Source organism: Echeneis naucrates, chromosome 24 (assembly GCF_900963305.1).
Source record: "Echeneis naucrates chromosome 24, fEcheNa1.1, whole genome shotgun sequence".
Taxonomy (NCBI): domain Eukaryota; kingdom Metazoa; phylum Chordata; class Actinopteri; order Carangiformes; family Echeneidae; genus Echeneis; species Echeneis naucrates.
The window spans coordinates 11,785,171-11,803,106 of record NC_042534.1 but is presented as its reverse complement, the minus strand read 5'-3'; the positions used below and the strand labels follow the sequence as shown (position 1 = coordinate 11,803,106).

Below are 17,936 nucleotides of genomic sequence, written 5' to 3'. Positions count from 1 at the left end.
ACACACACACACACATGCTCTTCCAAGTTTGAGTGGGTGGTATCACACCCCCCCTTCTCCTCACCTCTCCTCCTCCGCCTCCTCTCCTCATCCCACTATCACAACGGAAAGGGTCTACTTATAGCACCATGCCAGAGAGGAGAGAATGGGGAGAGAAAGGGTATTATGACAGTGAGAGGAGAAAAGAGAGGGAGCAAGAGAAAAGAAGGGCAGACAGGGTATTATAAGAGAGAGGGATGAGAGCAGTGAAGGCATTTGGAGTCTTTATTTGTCTTCCTAAGACACGGGCTCCGCTCCCAATCCGATTGGTCGATATGGCCAGCCATGTAAATGAAATGCAAAGCAGAAAGACCCTGATTTCCCTTTGCCAATTTGTGGGGCCCTTTCTCTCTTCCTCCTCTGATGGCTTTGCTCTTTTATCGGTCTGTCTTCTTCACAATGTGATGCCTTTCTTCCTCAGTATCACAGTCTGCCGCCATCAACCTCTCGCTCTCTCTGAGAGATACTGATTTGCTTCTTTTTTTTTTTTACAAGAGCTGAACTCTGCACTTCACTAATGTTCAGCTCGAAGGATTTAATCCACCACGGCTTTTTTATTTCCTGGGAAACTCCAGTGGTGATTAAGCATATGCTCTTTTGCATGTGTGACACTGTGTGTGTGTGTGTGTGTGTGTGTGCGCAGGAGCATATATGTCCCCTCACGCATTGCGAATAATGTTGGATTTGAGTCCATTTGATGTTGTTTGCTCTTCACTTGCAGGTCTGACCCTTAATGAACCTCTCTGTGTATTATTTGTTTGTGTCTGAATACTAAACTCCTCCCTGATGTGGTATAGACATTCATCTGCTGACAGTGATGGGACCGTCCTCTACCCCCACAGTTGATGCTAAACTCTTCCCAGGGGGTAGAGTACCAGTAATGGGGGCTCTGGCAGCATAAAGCCCTGGCTGTGAGATTTAGGTTACTGTTTATTTTATTTATTTATTTTAGAAAGTCTAATCAGCTCCAGTGGTGTTTCGTGTTTTTTTTTTTTTTCCATCCACAGGCTGACAAGGCAGGACTGATGACAGTTTTAAGTGCGGACAAATGCTACAGTCTGTCCCAGATTAAAGATGCCCACCACCACTGTAATCCCTGAAATGCTGCCACATTGGTATTTCCTCCCCTTTCCCTTTACCGGACTGAACAGATGTGAATGGCCAGATACTGGGACAGGAAGCAAATAAACATCAAATAGCGACATGTACGGCCTGACCCTGCTGAGCTCTGTGGCGCTGTGTGTGGTTGGACGGGTCTGGACTCTTGCTCTGTTTAATTCGTCAGCAAAAACACAGTTTGTGTCAACAGTTATTAGTAGGATTACTTACTTGAAGGTGTTGAGTGTTCACAAAATGAAACACTTCATGCTCAACGCCACCATTAAAGAGAGGAGTTGTGGCTGGATTTTTAAGAAGGCAGTGAATTTAAATTTAAAGAGAAGAAGCACTTGGAGAAGACAGCGGAGAGCAGAGGGGAGTTCAGGGAGGAGAACCAGTCAAAGGTCGGCTGCTCCTTCAATGTTCATCATGCAAACACTGCCACTCGCAGGCTGCTGCAGACAATACATCTGCTTCAAAGAAATGAATGATGGATCAGGTTCAGGGTCCTCAAGGTGTTAATGCTGGATCAACGTCACACTAGCTGGGTTTCCACCGCAGTTTAAACAAAGGTGAACAACAAAAAGACATTTATGCGAAACAGCTGGATTTTCTCCTCGGTTTAGATTAAAGGTTGGAACTGTTTGGCAGGTGGCACAATCTGAAAAAAACACAAAAGTTTTTTTTCTCCAAAGCTCATTTCCTCCACGTTAAGTTAATAAAGTGAGTAGAAACACACATCCTGCCATTACTGACAATGGGACACTTGAATAACACAGAGCCAGGATTATTATAATTATTTATAACTGTGTTTGTAAAGTGTGTCCATCCAGCCTCAGCAGGACAAACCCACAGAACCTGAATCAGCTTAACTGGTTCAGTAAGGGCTAGGGTGACTCCAGTCCCTCTTGGGTTTTGCAGTTAATGCATAGATGTAAAGATAGAACTTGATTTGATTGGAAATGTAAAAATGTAATGAAGTTTATATACTCTAAATGTGGATAATTGAAACATATACAGTATGTATGTGAACCTAAAGCATTGAATTAAATATTGGCTCACTGTTGTATCTCTGTCAAATTCTTTGAATGCATTTGCATACTTGACCAGTAAAGCTGATTTGGATTAGGATTCTTGGGGCTTGTTCTGCTGAAGCTGGTCAGATGCAATTTGTGCTATTAGGTAGTTTTGGCCAACATAATTACATTCACAACCAACGTACTGCCACGCTATTTTTTTTCACCCCCATGACAACTGAGCAAACACCATCTGCTGATAAAGGGCATAAAATGTGAATAAAACCTGAAGAAAAAACAAGAAAACCTATGTTTTGGTTTGAATTGCCATCAAACTGACATTTCAAGTGAAATGAAGAAAAATAAAGTTATAATGTGTAAACCTGAAAATGTAAGTGTGTGTGTGTGTGTGTGTGTGTGTGTGTGTGTGTGCGTATGTGGGTGGGTGCATGATGAGCATGATGGGAAATATGTAGGAAGCTACACTACAGTCTCCTGACAAGGGGGAGGAGGCCCACCATAACACACGTCAGACATGAAGACACATACAAAAACTCACACACCCTCCTCCTCAACATCAACATCGTCATAATCATGCTCTCCTTCCTCGTCCTCCCATCAACCCTCTCTCTTTCTTCACTGCCCCCCCCACACAGTCCTGCCAAGCTGACAGCTCCAAGCTCCATGGAAAATGAGTCTCACTTGCATTACAATCGCGCGGGACAGATTCCATTAGCACTATCTGAAATTGAGCACGGGGAGCAGAGAGCGGGAGGCAGCAGCATGTGCCCTTATCACAGGAAGAGGGTGAGCTCCACCAGTGTCACTAATCCACCGGGCGGGATTGAGCAGACACACACTAACACACAAACTCACACACACACACAGTGAATGACAACCTGGGGAGGACACAAGAGGTACTCACTGTTCTTAACAAGACACACCTCTATGCACACACAGAAAGACAAACAGGAAATGCAAGACTCGTAAACACAAACACACACATATAGATACCTCAACCTCAGCTCTGATACACAATGCAATGAAAAGGACCAGAATTTGCATTTAGCTAAAGGACTTGATGAAATAGGGAGAAAAGAGGCAACGCATCAACTCTTTCACACACTCTCTGTGTATGTGTGTGTCAGTGTTTTCCTGAGTGCTAGCAGGTCTGTTCAGTGCTGCGGCTGCTTGTGGGATTTGTAACGTGTCAGTCAGTTGGTCTGAGTTGAAACTGAGCCTCTCGTGCACTTGCTGTGTGATGTCTTCCTCCCTGCTTGTGTGCAGTCAGCGTCTCGCCCCCTCTCTGCACTCTCCCACCAACACAGTATAAACACCGTCTATAGATAAATGGTCACACACATTCATTTGCAGGGACCCCCTCCCCTCCTCATCCTCATAGTTATTAACCTTTAACACATAGATACGAGGGTATGTGGGTGAATGATATTAATGGCGTCTATGTAATTTGTGGGGCTGTGGATGGGGTTAATCTTTGTGTAGTGTGAATCTTTCACACAGGATCACTCAATTTAAAGAGAGCAAGAATACTTTGATGTTTCCAGTCCTTCTCCGTGGTTCACCCTCCATCTCTCATTCACCCCTTTAATTTGCCTCATGTTGCCCCCCCTCTGCACCCCAGCGATAAGGTGTAATGAGAAATGCTTTCAGAACGGTGCTCACCTACCATTTGATGCTAATTAGGTGTGTGCCTGACACAGCAATAAGAGGAGAACGCTCATCCCTGACCACTGAAGGTGCAAAAGACAGGATAAAACAGACGAGGAATGCTGAGAGTAAAATAAGTGTCATGTGTTTGCATCAACCAAGCACAACTGACAGCTCTTCCCCCACAAAGTAATGAGGGGGGAAATACCATCTTCATTAGTTGTCATTTACAGGGTATTAAGGCGATGTCTCCTCAGGGCTGTTATTGGTCACAGTTAGAGCGAGGAGTGAGCGCAACACCAAGGAGGAACAGAAAGAACTTTGGGAAGACGTGGGAACAGAAGACGTGGGAGAGAAGACTGGCCTATATTCATGCAAGAGCGGAGGGACTGCGCTGCAAGAGCACCCCCCCCCCCCCCCCCAGTCAAAATGAGGAATAGAAAAGACAGATTGGCTCAGTTAGGACAACAATTTAAAAACTGACAGGGAAAGGCCAAGTTGTCTGATGTGAAGAATCATGAACACCATGGAAAATCAAGCTCTCCTGATATTAAATGGAAAATTAAGGCATTTCTTAACAATTTGGAATTTATGTCATCCAACTGGAGACCTAGCTGGAATGAATTACCCACAATTGACATGTCAATTTATTTTTCATGCATTCAGAATGAATTCAGGTTTACCAGAATCTTAAACAAGAAAGATAGAAAAAACATTTATGGCACTCAACCTGAAATGCTTCTGAAGTCAGTATGTCCAATCCGTGATGCTTTATTCTCCTCAGTCTATCAGTGGGTACTGGACGTGGTAATTGTATATAACGTTTGTACATTGTCTTCATATGTTTTCCCAATCCAGTCCATAACTGAAGTCAGCAGACTTCCTGGTGAGCAACTGTATTCCTGAGGTAAACTTGAGGTGGTTGTATTTGACAGGAGTTGATTTCATCCTGTCACATTCTCAAACAATCACATTCAGGTTGGGCAAACAATAGCTGAGAGGGACACGGCTTTGTGAGACACAACACAGTTGGGATTACCAACCTAGAGCCACAACATCACCTCCCTAACAGGATAACACAAGCTAATAAACTCCATAAAACAATCAAACTTATTGCAGCTCTTAACCCCGGTTTAATACATGCTGCTCAGTGTATGGGTGCTGGCATCCACTGCTGCCAGAGCCACAAAAGAGAATAACGTAAGACTGGAGAACACAGGACAGCAGCTTGTGGTGTCTTAATATTGGTTTTAATTGGATTTGTAAATTATGTGGCTAAATGAACACTTCCTATGGCTTGATGACTTAGTGAAATCTGTATGAGGAAACAAGAAAGAAGTGAAAGTCTTAAAGTTAATTAATCGTCAGTGGCCTCAGCTTAATTAAAGTTTCCCAGTGTCTGTAGTTAATGAGTGGATTGATGAACAATGGTATGACTGCCCCCCCTGCTAACTTCAGTCAGTCCATAGAGAGGAAAGATTTCAGAGCCAATGATTAACACGCTAACACACACCAACTCAGATGCCTCCACATACTCCTGACACGTACAGACACACACACAGGGGAACATATGCATGAAAAAAACCAAACACACACCCATCCATGGGCAGGAGAGTCCCCTTCAAACTTCCCGGTCACAGATAGCCATTATTCCCATTGAGGGTTTCACATTAATTAGCTGGGATCAAAACTTACAAATCCCTCCAGTGAGGATACAACTGTATTGCTAAACCCTGCCTCCAGCTTCTATGGTCGTCCCCTGACACACACTGAGTATGGCTGAATACACCTGCTAAGGAGCCTCAAGGGAGCTGCAATAAAGAGCTGCTGGGCCAATCAGTCCTTCCCTCTCCGTGAAGCACCTCCTAAGCCTGGAATATTGAAAAAGCACATTTTAAACACAGTGTCGCCTGAAACTCTGAATTATTACACCTGATTTTGACACAAGGCTCCTCTTCAAGATTGGGTCATGCTTTATCTTCAGCTGTGTCGCTTCATCAGGAAACATCTCTGTCCTATTTCAGTGTTCATAGGTGTCACCCACAGCAGAGATTTCATCGTGCTCCCTCTCACCATCAGTTACACTTGCAATGACTAATTGTCATATCTATCTATTTTCTATCTGTGTGACACATTTATGTTTGGGGTCAGCAGCATTGCTTCGAATGCTGCAGTGAATTTTGGGCTTTTGAGGGCTGATGACGGTCTGGAGTCTTTGTTCTAGATGTAATTCAGTACTGAAAGTTTTACTCAATGTACCTTCATCTTTATAACATCATGGAGTGAAATCCAGATTGCAACACAGCAAGAGTATTTTACATAAATGGGTGCAAGAATATTTTACAAAAACTTTGAAGAAATCTGTATCGAAGACATTTCACCAGCTGTCTGTAGCACCAAAGTCAAAGTATACCTTAACATGTACCAGATTTCACTTTCTTTTTGGTCTCTTCTATAGTTTCAGCAGGCTTTTGGTTTTCTGCCGCGCATGCTTTAGAAGAGATTAAATGTAGTGTGTCATTGAGATGCGTATGAAATAGGCTTCATAATCTTTGACAGAGAAAAAGCCTCCTCCCCAGCTAAATCATTTCTGAACAAACTTCGGAATAACATTATGCTCAGCAGGTCTTTCAGCAGACACTCTGATTCCTTTTGCAGAGAGATGAACTTAAGTCTTTTCAATTGCTATTTACAATCAGGCGTTCTGTGATTTTGCAGACATTTGCAGCTTCTTATCACACGCATATAGTGATGATGAGCACTGCCAAAAGTGCTCATTAAAACGGTTGATTATTTTAAAAAGGTGATGCAACTCAAAGCAACTCCATCACTGTTAGGCTGCTGTAAGCCTCTGAGCTGGTACAGAGTGCCCTCTGCTGGGGGAGACACAAACATCTGTCCCTTCATGCCCAGCTGTGCTGAAACCCAGAGAAGAAGTTACTAACTGAGAACGAACGGAGCAGAGTCAACTTTCTGACAGGTTTATTGACATGTGTATAGCGATTGTCTGTGCACCAGATGATTACAGAAGAATATGATATAAAATAATACAAAATAGCTGTACATAATACATATGTATTTAAAGGAATGCAGTATTAACTGTGAGGTTAACTGTCAGCTACTCACTCCCCTACAATAAGGTGAGTTCAGAAATTGAGGAATCTCAGGTTTTGCCATTCGGAATGAAGGTAAATTGATACATTTAATAAAAAAAAAAAAAGAAACAAAGTTAGCAAAGAGTTAAAAAGGTTACTAGTGCTATTAGAAAAACAAAAGAAAAACCAAACAAGCCTGATGCTATGCTGAAATAGATGAGGCGTCTGAACTTTTCATCAATATTAAAATTTAAAAACAAATAAAAGAAATTTGCATATTAACACCTGTAACTCAAAGAGAGTTTAGATAAAGAATAAAGCAAAAGAAATGAGGAATGAGCTGAAACAAATGTCAGGTCATAAACCACAATGAAAAAAGGGTGCTGCAACGGTTCTTCCATCCACATGCCAATGGTGCTAGATAAATGTATATAATGACTTTGAAAGCAGGATTCACTGGATTTTGCGTATTTAGTAAGGGGCAGCTGATGGAGGTGTTTTCATCACCTATTCCCTTATGGTAAGACCCGTATGTGACTGATCCTAGACCTGTGGTGATCTGCCCTATTGTATCGCCCCTGTTACATCAGATTATTATTCTCACACTTGTGTGTTTGCAGTTCAGAAACCTTTTGACTCAAAGTGTCTTCTATCACGCTTCCTTTAAACTCTGCCAGCTGTGAATCTGAAATCACTAATCCTGAGCTACAGTAATTATCAACACTACATCAATTATCCACAACACACAGGAGTTCAAATCTTGTATTTAGCTTTCACATGGAAAATATAGTGATCTGAAAATAGCAGGCTGCATTTCCTTTGCTCGAAATGTACCATGATCCATCTAAATACAAAATACAACTGTTTATGTGGATATCTTTCTGCAGTAGTTGGTTTGGTGGAAAACATTAGCATAGTAGTAAAAAGTGGGATTTGATAGGACTCATTCACAAACATCACGCATCTATCAAGTATGAGGATTTTTTAGGCTCTGTTCTCTTTCTGTCTTCTTTTGATTTTTTTTTGGAGAAGTCATCCAAAAGAAATCCTACAACATGCTGCAGTGGTAACAGCTGAGGATTCGGAAGACAACGTGGTCTGCGACAAATATTCTCTGCATCAATAACAGGTTGGCAATCTACCGTGCAAAGTTTGAGTAAGTGCATGTGTAGTGTACATATTCTGTGTGTACGTTCAGCACATGCAAGCTAAACATGTGAGTGTGTATTATCAATTATATGTCTTCCACACTTGAGGCTATTATTGAAGTTATCTGACTCATTCGAGCTAGTTCACCAAGCTACACAATAATATTTAGTTACAAAAATAGTATCACAATATAGACCATTCAATATGAGCACCAGGGAAGGCTAAACATAGCCTGAGTATTTGGCTACATTCATTGTCTGGGCAATATTTTATGGTAGCAGTGTGTTAAGTGTTGGACACAGTGTTGGCAATGTTTTCTCACTCACAAGCTCTCCTACATCTACCACACTTTTAATATTCAGAAACATACAGAACTTGCTTACACTGAGTAACAATAGCTAACTAAAACCAATTATCAGTTAGAAAAATAGTTTTGTTTTTTTTTTGTTCTTTTTTTTTTAACACTGAACATCTAAAAGAATTCCTCCCACTTCCCAAATAAATCCCTCCCCATTTCCTAACAAAATAGTTTTCTTTAAAACCAAAAAAAAAAAAGGGTTTTCTTTTGAGGTTATGCAAGGTCACAACTTTCAAACACTATCATACTTATGTAGACCCTGTGTAGCATAATTCAGTAACCAGAAGGGTGTTCAAATTAATGCAACAACACAATGTGTGTGTTTGTGATGGCTGATGCTTATCTAAAAGTGGTTATTCAGTCAGCATGAAGAGGGTACTTAATGGATTTGAAATGTAAATGAATGTCAGGCATTTCGTCAAAGATTCGGTTGCTCATCTTTAAAATCTGGGGCTTTGGTTACATTTCAGATACTTGCATACCTGGCTTTAGACTCCATCTGGAAATAAAACACATCATAGAATTGAACACGCCTCTGGTTGAGCCCTTAACCGGGAAACCATTTCAGCCTTCTTGGACACAACCACTGACCTAAAACGTGGCTAAACACAACATATAGCTTATCTATGGGAGTGCTATTATTGCTTTAGAGAGTTATGAAGTTGACTTTACCCAGTTTTATTTCAAACCCTTGTTTATCCTTTGTTTGCTTTATAATCGGTATAAGACCTGGCCCTATGGAGTATGTAGCGTTCCATCTTTTGCTTCGGTGCTAGTGAAAGAGTCTGCAGGTTTTCATTGCATTTCCAATAATGATACATGTGGAGTCTCGCTTGTTGGCAATCCCATCTTTACCATGAGTGGTTCTTGAAGTTCATGAAGAAAACACAGAAGTCAGAATGCAAACAAATACATGTGTGTAATGAATATTAAAGTGCAGGCCAAAAAGTGCAATACCATATATCTATAATTGGAGGCCACCTTGTCAGAAGTGAAGTTTTTATGATTGCAAAAAACTATGTAGTCATTGTCTTTTTCTGTGGTACTGATACAGTAATTCATTTTGTTATGTTCGCAAGTACAACAAGATAACGAATAAAGAAATCTAGTCTCAATCTACTTGTCATTTGGTTGGTTTCCGAAAGCTGTTAGTTTCAGAAACCAAATGCAAAAACAAGAATCTGACTGTTTCAAGTGAAATGTATAACTGGAAGGCTGTGCCACATGACAATGGATTGAAATCACTTTTGGACTTGGTACAAGGATCACCACTGAAGCATCTCTGTATCTAGTGTTGCTTCAGAGATCCTTCTCTTGTTGGGGATTGTGTATGAGGTGTTTGGAGGGAAAATCTGCAGACTCTTGAGTGACAGAAATAGACACTATGGAGAGTACCTACTGTTCACATTACAGTATTGATAATTCTCTCATTATGTAATCCTGCTTATCTTATACCAATTAATAAGCACTGAAGGATAACCAAGAGAAAGGATTCCTCAGCTCCGAGCTGCATTCAGTGAAAACTGTAGAATACTAGCTATAGATTACACCTGTTTTAGTCAGAACAACATTAGGAATTGCTGATCAATGCTTTCCATATTGATCTACATGTGCAACATGAATGAAGCTCGGGCATCTTTTCTGTTACTCTGATCATGGTTGCTGTGTTATAGCGACTAGTCAATGGGTCCCTGGAAGATGAGCCGAGTCCAGCCGGGGGAGCTAAGGGCAGTGGAGCAGAATGGGCAGACAGGCCTGAAAGCGTGAGTCCCGTGGGGTAGTGGGGTCTCAGCCCAGTACCTGGCTGTTTTCTCTGAGCAGACATGACCACACGGCACAAAAGCGTGTGTAGGGGCGCCGGCATCCACGTACACAGCAGGTTCACAGCCCAGCCACAGGGGCACGTAGGGACCCACGCTCCTGCACAGGGGACATTCACGGCGGGCTGTGGAGCCCTCACCCTCACCTGGTTCCTCTTCTCCCTCCGATCTCTGGCCCCAGTCATGGCGCCCATGGACATGGCCGCAAGTGAGGTAGACCCAGGGCTGACGTTCTTCAAGGCTGGAGAGACACCAACAATATATTTTAAACTGCTAACATTATTTCTTGTTAGAAGCTTTACCTTAAAGTATAAAACATATAGGTTATCAGCGCTGGTTGAATTACCAAGCAGTCTTGCAAATACCATTGATTGTTGCCTCTACCTGTGGCTGCGTGGCAGACTGGGGAAGGCCAGCGTGCTGAGACCAACAGGACACTGTGGCCTGGATGCATTTAGCTCCTGTCGAAGCGCCTCCAGGTGACGAAGGGTGGGAGCACGCATGAGCCCCTCCCCTGTGCGCCACAATAGGGTGGCGCCACACAGGTCTACCAGGGAACCATCTCGTAGCGCACTGCTCTCTCCCTCTGCCTGGAAAAGCCACAGACAGAAAATTCAATGCACAGACAGACACCCCATTAATCCCAGAATAAACCTTTCAACCATTATAGGGTTATAGAGCATGTTGTGAGTGGTAACTGGAGCAATGGTGACTCACCAGTTTCCCCCGACTAGGTCCAGAGCGTGTCTCCCGCAGGGCATAAACATCACCACAGACAGAGATCTCCCTCCACAGACCCTGCTTGGGCTCCTCTGGAAACCCCTCTGGGTGCATCACCAGCACTCCATTGGTTGTCAGACCGTCCATGTGCCCATCAGGGTTTTTCCATTTGGTTGCTTTTTCCTGTTTTAGCACAGACACAAGGATTTATACAGTAAATCATCTATGTTCACAAAAACATTATTCTGGCAAAATAACAAATAAGATTTAAATAAGACTGACAATGTTTCACATATTGATATTAAATCAGCCTTGTACATACTATACTGATTACACAACTTTGCTGGTTTAATTAGCAATTAACTCACCCCTAAGAAGATATTTTTGGAAGAGTCAAAGCCTGCAGCATAAATGCGTGCAGTATAGGGTGGGTTACGTTCACACACCACTCTGCATGCAAATCGTGAGATGGTGCTCGGAGCAATGGATGGGTCCTCCCCCTCCTTTCCTCCTCCAGAAGTGTCTGTCACCACAAAGTCAATGGGACTTTCTGTGGAGCGTCCAATCTACAGAATGCAAAATAGAGAAACTTGCTGGATACCAATTATCAAAACAAAATACAATCCTAAACACAATAAATACTGTGATATTGCAATTTTTTTGCAAACAAAATAAATACATGATATTATTATTAGCTAAAAACTCAACTTAAAAATAGCCTGTCTTAGTGGCTCTGAACTAAAATAATCTTGTGACAGCAGAATTTTTTTACATAACTGCATATTTTGGGAGACGCTTATGATTACACAACAAGACTCTTTTTGCTGTAAAAGTTTCCAACGATTAAGGAGAACACATTAAAAATACTGTTTTTGATGTCCTAAGTGGGTTACCTGAAACATGTCGGTGTTGTTGTCATGGCAGTACTCCACCACCACTGTCTGGTTGCGGGACAAAGTGAAAGAAATGCTGTGCTGCCCCCTGCTGTGTACGGCCTGCAGCAACAACAGCAACAAGCAAAAGATGACTAAATGCACCAAATTTTTTTTTTAGTTTTTTCTTTTCTTGACAATCCAGCAACTTGACTGAAAATATGTTATTAAAAGAAATAAAATGGAAGAAGCATTAATTTCCCTACAATATGTACTGATGTTATATTGTGTGGGATAGCAGCACTGTGATACAAATTTTATTATTTTGCATTGTCTGTGAAGGCAAGCATGCATGCAAAGATAGACCACACCAGTCTTCGTGCATCTTAGTCATCCTTCCTCTGTCCCATTTGTGAAAGACCACGGGGAGTTCACAGGAAGGAAACAATGTTACACAATGATAAAACATGCTGAGGCACACAAACTGAGACACATATACCTTGCTGTCCTGTGGTGTGTTGAGAATATGCACGGCACTGGGCTTGACACCATTGGCTTTGGCCCTTCGGTACAGAGCAAAGCGGCTCTTTCTGCGCCCCCGGTCACCACTTGGAAGACAGCCATTATATCTGGGGAATGACAAACAGAACCATGCACAGGGTAAAAATAAGAACAAGAAAACATGAATCATAGTACTCTTCAGATTAGCCACCTTTGATAAGAATACCTGATGGTGGGAAAAACACTCATAATGTTTGAATACTATATGTACTATTTACAATCCATCCATTGTTAGAAAAGTAAAGCTACATACAAAATGCCACTGATGCTGCCAAGATGTGGCATAGCTGCAATTTAAGGGTAGGCTTAAAGCTATGTCACAACTGATTCTTTATAAACAAATTAAAGCAGTGAACTCAGGACAGTTGTGATTCCCTTTTAAATACTGAACCTTAGCCTGCACTCTGTGTGTACTTAAGGTTGATACCTTGCTTGTTGTCTAACCTCTCTTCACAGTAAAAGAATTGAATCATACTATTATCCAGACAACTTTGACAAAATGTTCTTGCTAGGTGTGAAGGTTGGTGTTTATTAAGAGAAACAGTTGTGATAATCTTGACTTGGCCTAGAATTCTGTAATATATAATCTTATAATAATATAGTCTTTTTCTTGAAATAGAATGATGAAATAGATGGCAGTTTTCAGGTTTTACTGAAACTGCATGTGACGCGTTAATTTCTCTTTTTCACTACACTTTTGCTGGACATTGCCCTCAATTTCTCTGAGGCTGTGTCAAATATCTTTTTCATACTTTGGATTTAAAAATTAAGCAGTATTCTGTTTGTGGCTTTTGAATTATCAACAGAGTGTTGCCCTTATCAAATCTATTCAGAGAATAGCCAGGAGGCAAGAAGACTGAGAGAGAGACACTAACACTGCTTTTCTTGGCCTTCAAGCTGCGTAAGATCAGAGGGCATCTGGTGAGGCCCAGTTCTGATCTGTGTCACAGTCTCAGTCTGTTTGTACCGTGGCGTTCTGAAGCTGTGACTGATTCATCAAACAGATATAAAACTCAGACACTTTTTTAAATCAGAATAACTCAGTAATATAATGAAAATACCAACCATCTGCCATTCATAGTTCTTGAAATGCAAATCAATAATATCCTTTCTTTATTTTAAATGATGACAAATAAGATGCCTTTTGGTGTTAGACATGCTCTGAAGATTTGTGTGGACATGTCTCTGATGAGCTGATAACAGAATCAGCAGATTAATGCTCTGTAAGAATCATGTTTAATCAGTTGCTGCTCATTTCTGATCGTTCAAGTAAATTTAAAACAATCATTACATCCACTTTTTTGGTGGGTGTAAACATATATGAGTTTAGTTTGTTTTCTATGACAGTAAAGTAATTAATTAATTGTTACTTGGACAGAACAAATCAGAAGCATTTTGCCATCTATTTAACCAATAGTTGTCAGTGCCCATGTTTATTTTGAATGTAGAACAGTGACTACATATTGGCACTTCACAAACAATTAACATTTGCAATTTTTAAATTTGTGTAGTTAACCATAACAGATGTCCAGCATGCTACTTAGCTTGGAATTTTCAAGGAGACAAATCAACATTGAAAATAATATGACAGCAATTAAACAGGTAGCCAGAAATTAATATAGAAATCCAATCAGTTGTCCTAATTTGAGATATAAGATGCAGTAAGAATAAAGTGAAAGAAAAACTAACAAACTTGTCTTTTACCTGTCTTGTATTTGACACACATTTTGTCAGTTACGGTTCCAGCTGTTTATTTTGTTATGAAATATTGGCAACATTTTTAGTGGTTACATTTGCATATCCCAGACAAGTTTCTTCACACTATGGAAGTGAAGTCTTGGGGCCAAAATGTATTTAATATGTGCAACAACCTTAAGCCCAGGGTAGAGCATTGGCAGGGTGTTGGTGGAATACTTGTGCATGTTTACTTGGAAAACAACTCAAACAGGCTGCATTTACTTAAGACAATTTTTAAATGTGGACTCCTATCAAAGAAGATGACTCAATGCTACCCACTGCCTCCTATACCCTGCCAATTACCTCAAAATGAACGAAGGGAGAAGGGGAATGTCAGGAAAAAAGGTGCTGAGCGATCTGGTTGGAAAGTACACAGGAGACAAAATCAGGTTTCAGAGAGACAGAGAGAGACTCACAGAAAAGCCATCAGGAGCTTTAATGAGTATAAGAAAGATAAGCTAACGCTAAATGAATAAACTGAGGCTAAGAGAAGGAAGAGCACCACCACGAGGTATGATTTTCTGGCAGTCCTAACCTATATCACGCATGTGTGCACATCGTGAAGCACAATATGAAATATTCAGTCCTTCTGCCCCCTGACACAGGGCTTATTTTTGTTGAGGGCAAGTCACCAAGGAGGCCTGATTCAGTTAAAGCAAGCACTCAGCAAGACATTGTGAGGCTGGAAGGGACTGGGTGTAAGAAGGGAGGAATGTCTGCGTTAAGAGGGGTAATGGGTGAGATAAAAAGGTGTGGGAGAGATTAACTGTGAGGACAAGAGGGTGTTAGCATTGGGATGGAAGTGGGCTATGGGGTAGAAGTGAGTTGAGAAATACCGGATAGGGCAGTCCTGTAGATGGTGTCCATGCTAACTAAAGTAATGAGCGATGGCAGGCAGCCACTGCAAAGATCACATGGCCTGCAGTGAAACAGGCATTGACCACACGGGGCATATGATCATCAAGGCTGACAGATGCAAAGTCAAACCACACTTGTACAAGCTGGACCAGGAAAATATGACATCTGACAGGATGCAGTAGAAAGAACACATTGTTCTGAGTGCAGCTCTGCTGTCATAGCTACCTGCTCTATGTGTGGGGACAGATGGACTGGTCACAGTCCTGAGTCATACTAAGGTCCATTGATCCAGATATGGAATAACCCATGTAATTATATCAACAGTAATGTCATGATAGTGTCTTATGATTAAATTGCATTTTAAAGCATGATTCAACACACTGGGAATCGTATAACATATGACAGAAGAAAGTCTTTCAGCTATACAAACATCTATTTTCTTCATTATCCTTGAGCTATGGCTCTAACCACATCACTATCTCTTTTGCAGGTCAGAATCAAACCAAACCTCAATCATTACGATGTAGAAGTGAGCTAATGCATATCTAAAACATTTTCTGCACTAAAAGAGTCACATTCTGTGTTACAGCTCTCTCCACAAAGCACACTTTATGTAAGTTGGATGGTTTTAACAGTAAACTTGGCATTAAATTGTCATTTCCTCCAGGTTGTAAAGGAGTACTCTGTTCAAAGAGTCAGATGAGGAGGACGACAACTAATCAGTATTCAGATGCAGGCGGTCTACAACCTCCTCACTCCATGTTCAGTCAGAGGAAGCAATAGGCCATTAGGTCAGTTATCTTTGGCATACACAGGAAGCTCTGCAGGGCAAGAGGGAGGCCTGTGTACAACTGGATATGACTGTGTGTTTTATGGCATTTCTGGTCCCAGCAAACCATGCACAGTGTGAGCTGTAAGGGTGGAAACACTGTGGAAGCTGGTGACTGTCATCAGCACATCCTGCTTACTGTGTGCATGTGTGTGTTACTGGTGATGTAGAGGGGCTCTCCTCCTACTTTCTTTCAATAGATGGTCATCTGGATGCAACGATTTATTATTTAATATCATTAAACCAAAGAGGCTTTTAAGCTACCAAAAAAAAAAAAGCATGAGCAAGATGCATGTATTTTTCAGACAGTGATATCATCTCCAGTCCCACTTTTAGCAATCACGGATCCAGCATAGTATGACATCATTGGGATTTTCAGCCAGAGCTACCCCCTCCATCACTACAACCATTGATGAAAAAGCAGCTCCATCGGTAAAGCCTCATGTACTGTGGCTACAGCAGATGCTGCAGCTTTTACACTCCGAGGCAGCACGGTGTCACAGTTTGAGAAAATATGCTTTCCTGAAGATAATAAAGTTAGTTCGTAACATTGTAACACTGCCGTAGACTGGAGGTAAACGACGGTAATGTACAATGAATGGGGAAAGCAGTTAAAATGTGTTACTACAGTGAATTCCCCGGCCAATAAAAACAGCACAAAACCGATTTATTTCAGCAGAGCGGAGGATTTAAGATCTACTCACACGTCATCTGTCGGTTTATTGTGCTGATAGTGCCGCTATTTAACGTTTATTCCGGCGTTTCTCCATCCCACACAATTTCACCGCAGTTTAAAGGGTTTATCAGACTTACCCCAAAATGACCAGTTCGCCGTATTTCACCGGGTCTTTAACGGGCACATCATCATCTCCGTCTTTTTTCGGTGAATTCATCAGACTGGACTGCTCCAGAAGAAAAAAAGAACCGCGTCCAGTGGCAACAGTGGTAAGATTAAACAATGCTAACACACTCGAAACTGTGTGGAAGTGGTCTAGGTTGTGGTCTATCAAAGTTTGGGCACAGTTCGGTAAAGTTTTTCCAGACTTCTTGCTGCCTGTTTTATTGTTTTGATCCCGTGAAGGTGCATCTTTTCATGGCTTTCGCGCTAGTGTGTGGCTAGTTAGTATCACGACAAATCTGTTCAGTAGCATCGGATACAACAACGGCTAACGGCAGGGAGTGGGCCGTACCATCTTTTACTGGGGTAGCCGCTCGAAACACGACTGAAAATAGTTGACATTATTACTTCTACACGAATACATTTGTGCTTGTTGGGGTTGGGGCGATGGTTCGATGCCCTCTGATCGATTTCGAGAAAATAAAATACTCACAGTTAAATATCAAAATTTAATTCAGCACGAACACTCCCATGGAACAAGAAATGGATGCAGCCCTGATGAGACGCTGGCTCCCACTGACAGAATAAAAAAGCATTTCGAAATCCGGAGGAAGTGTCCACATCCTCTGGCCTTCCCAGACATCCTGCTGCATTCAAACTCGTAAATTGGCCCGTTTGGCTTCAAAATGTTAAGCCCTGATCTCATGGGTCATTATGGAGTCTGACGTAATGAGATGCTTAGGGGGTGTGGTGAAGCTGGGATGTGGGTCACCATTACGTCCCAGACTAGACACCCTCTTTTCTTGTTGTCTGTATTTCATGTGGGAGACGAGAGAGGATGTAGGACAACTGAACACTTATCTCTCTCTCGCACACACACACACACACAGAAAATAGTAGCCTGCACTGACTCATCATGCTGACCACATGAGGGCAGTGCACTTGAATTGCTGTGCACAACTTTGGAGTAAAATGAAATACACAAAGTGTATAAATGCACGCACTAACTTTCGTGTCAAATTGTTCTGAGGGTGAATCGGTCCATCAACACCAGCACAATGGATTGGTACCTGCAGTTTGGATTAGACACAGCTGTGTCATGTACATGCAGTCACATTGTCACTAAACTTCCTGACTTTTGCTGACTGCTATTTAATGAGAGACAGCAAAGCCTTTTCTGCAGGCTTTTTGGAAAGACCCCAGATCTGGAGTGGCAGTAACAGAATCTGATCAGTCTCCACAATGTGCATGGATGCTTTCATCTGGAACAGTAACCTA

The 17,936-nt window shown here is 41.7% G+C and overlaps 1 protein-coding gene across 1 annotated transcript; it reads right to left on the bottom strand.

Annotated features, from left to right (window-relative positions):
• Positions 1-8,603: 8,603 nt before the first annotated feature.
• LOC115038094 (E3 ubiquitin-protein ligase pellino homolog 2) lies at positions 8,604-17,227 on the bottom strand. Its single transcript, XM_029496927.1, has 7 exons — positions 16,634-17,227; positions 12,335-12,464; positions 11,857-11,958; positions 11,332-11,529; positions 10,961-11,146; positions 10,628-10,833; positions 8,604-10,484 (listed from the first exon to the last, which is right to left on the bottom strand). The coding sequence occupies exons 1-7, from the start codon at positions 16,711-16,713 to the stop codon at positions 10,100-10,102; spliced, it is 1,287 nt and encodes a 428-aa protein (XP_029352787.1). The 5' UTR covers positions 16,714-17,227; the 3' UTR covers positions 8,604-10,099.
• Positions 17,228-17,936: the final 709 nt, after the last annotated feature.

What these genes read in the sequence shown, in the direction of transcription:
- LOC115038094 (XM_029496927.1), bottom strand. Translation starts at nt 16,713, where the DNA reads ATGAATTCACCGAAAAAAGACGGAGATGATGATGTGCCCGTTAAAGAC. An exon ending in ACAACACCGACATGTTTCAG is followed by an intron (nt 11,530 to 11,856) that starts GTAACCCACTTA and finishes TGCATTCTGTAG; the next exon opens with ATTGGACGCTCCACAGAAAG. An exon ending in AGTCTGCCACGCAGCCACAG is followed by an intron (nt 10,485 to 10,627) that starts GTAGAGGCAACA and finishes GTGTCTCTCCAG; the next exon opens with CCTTGAAGAACGTCAGCCCT.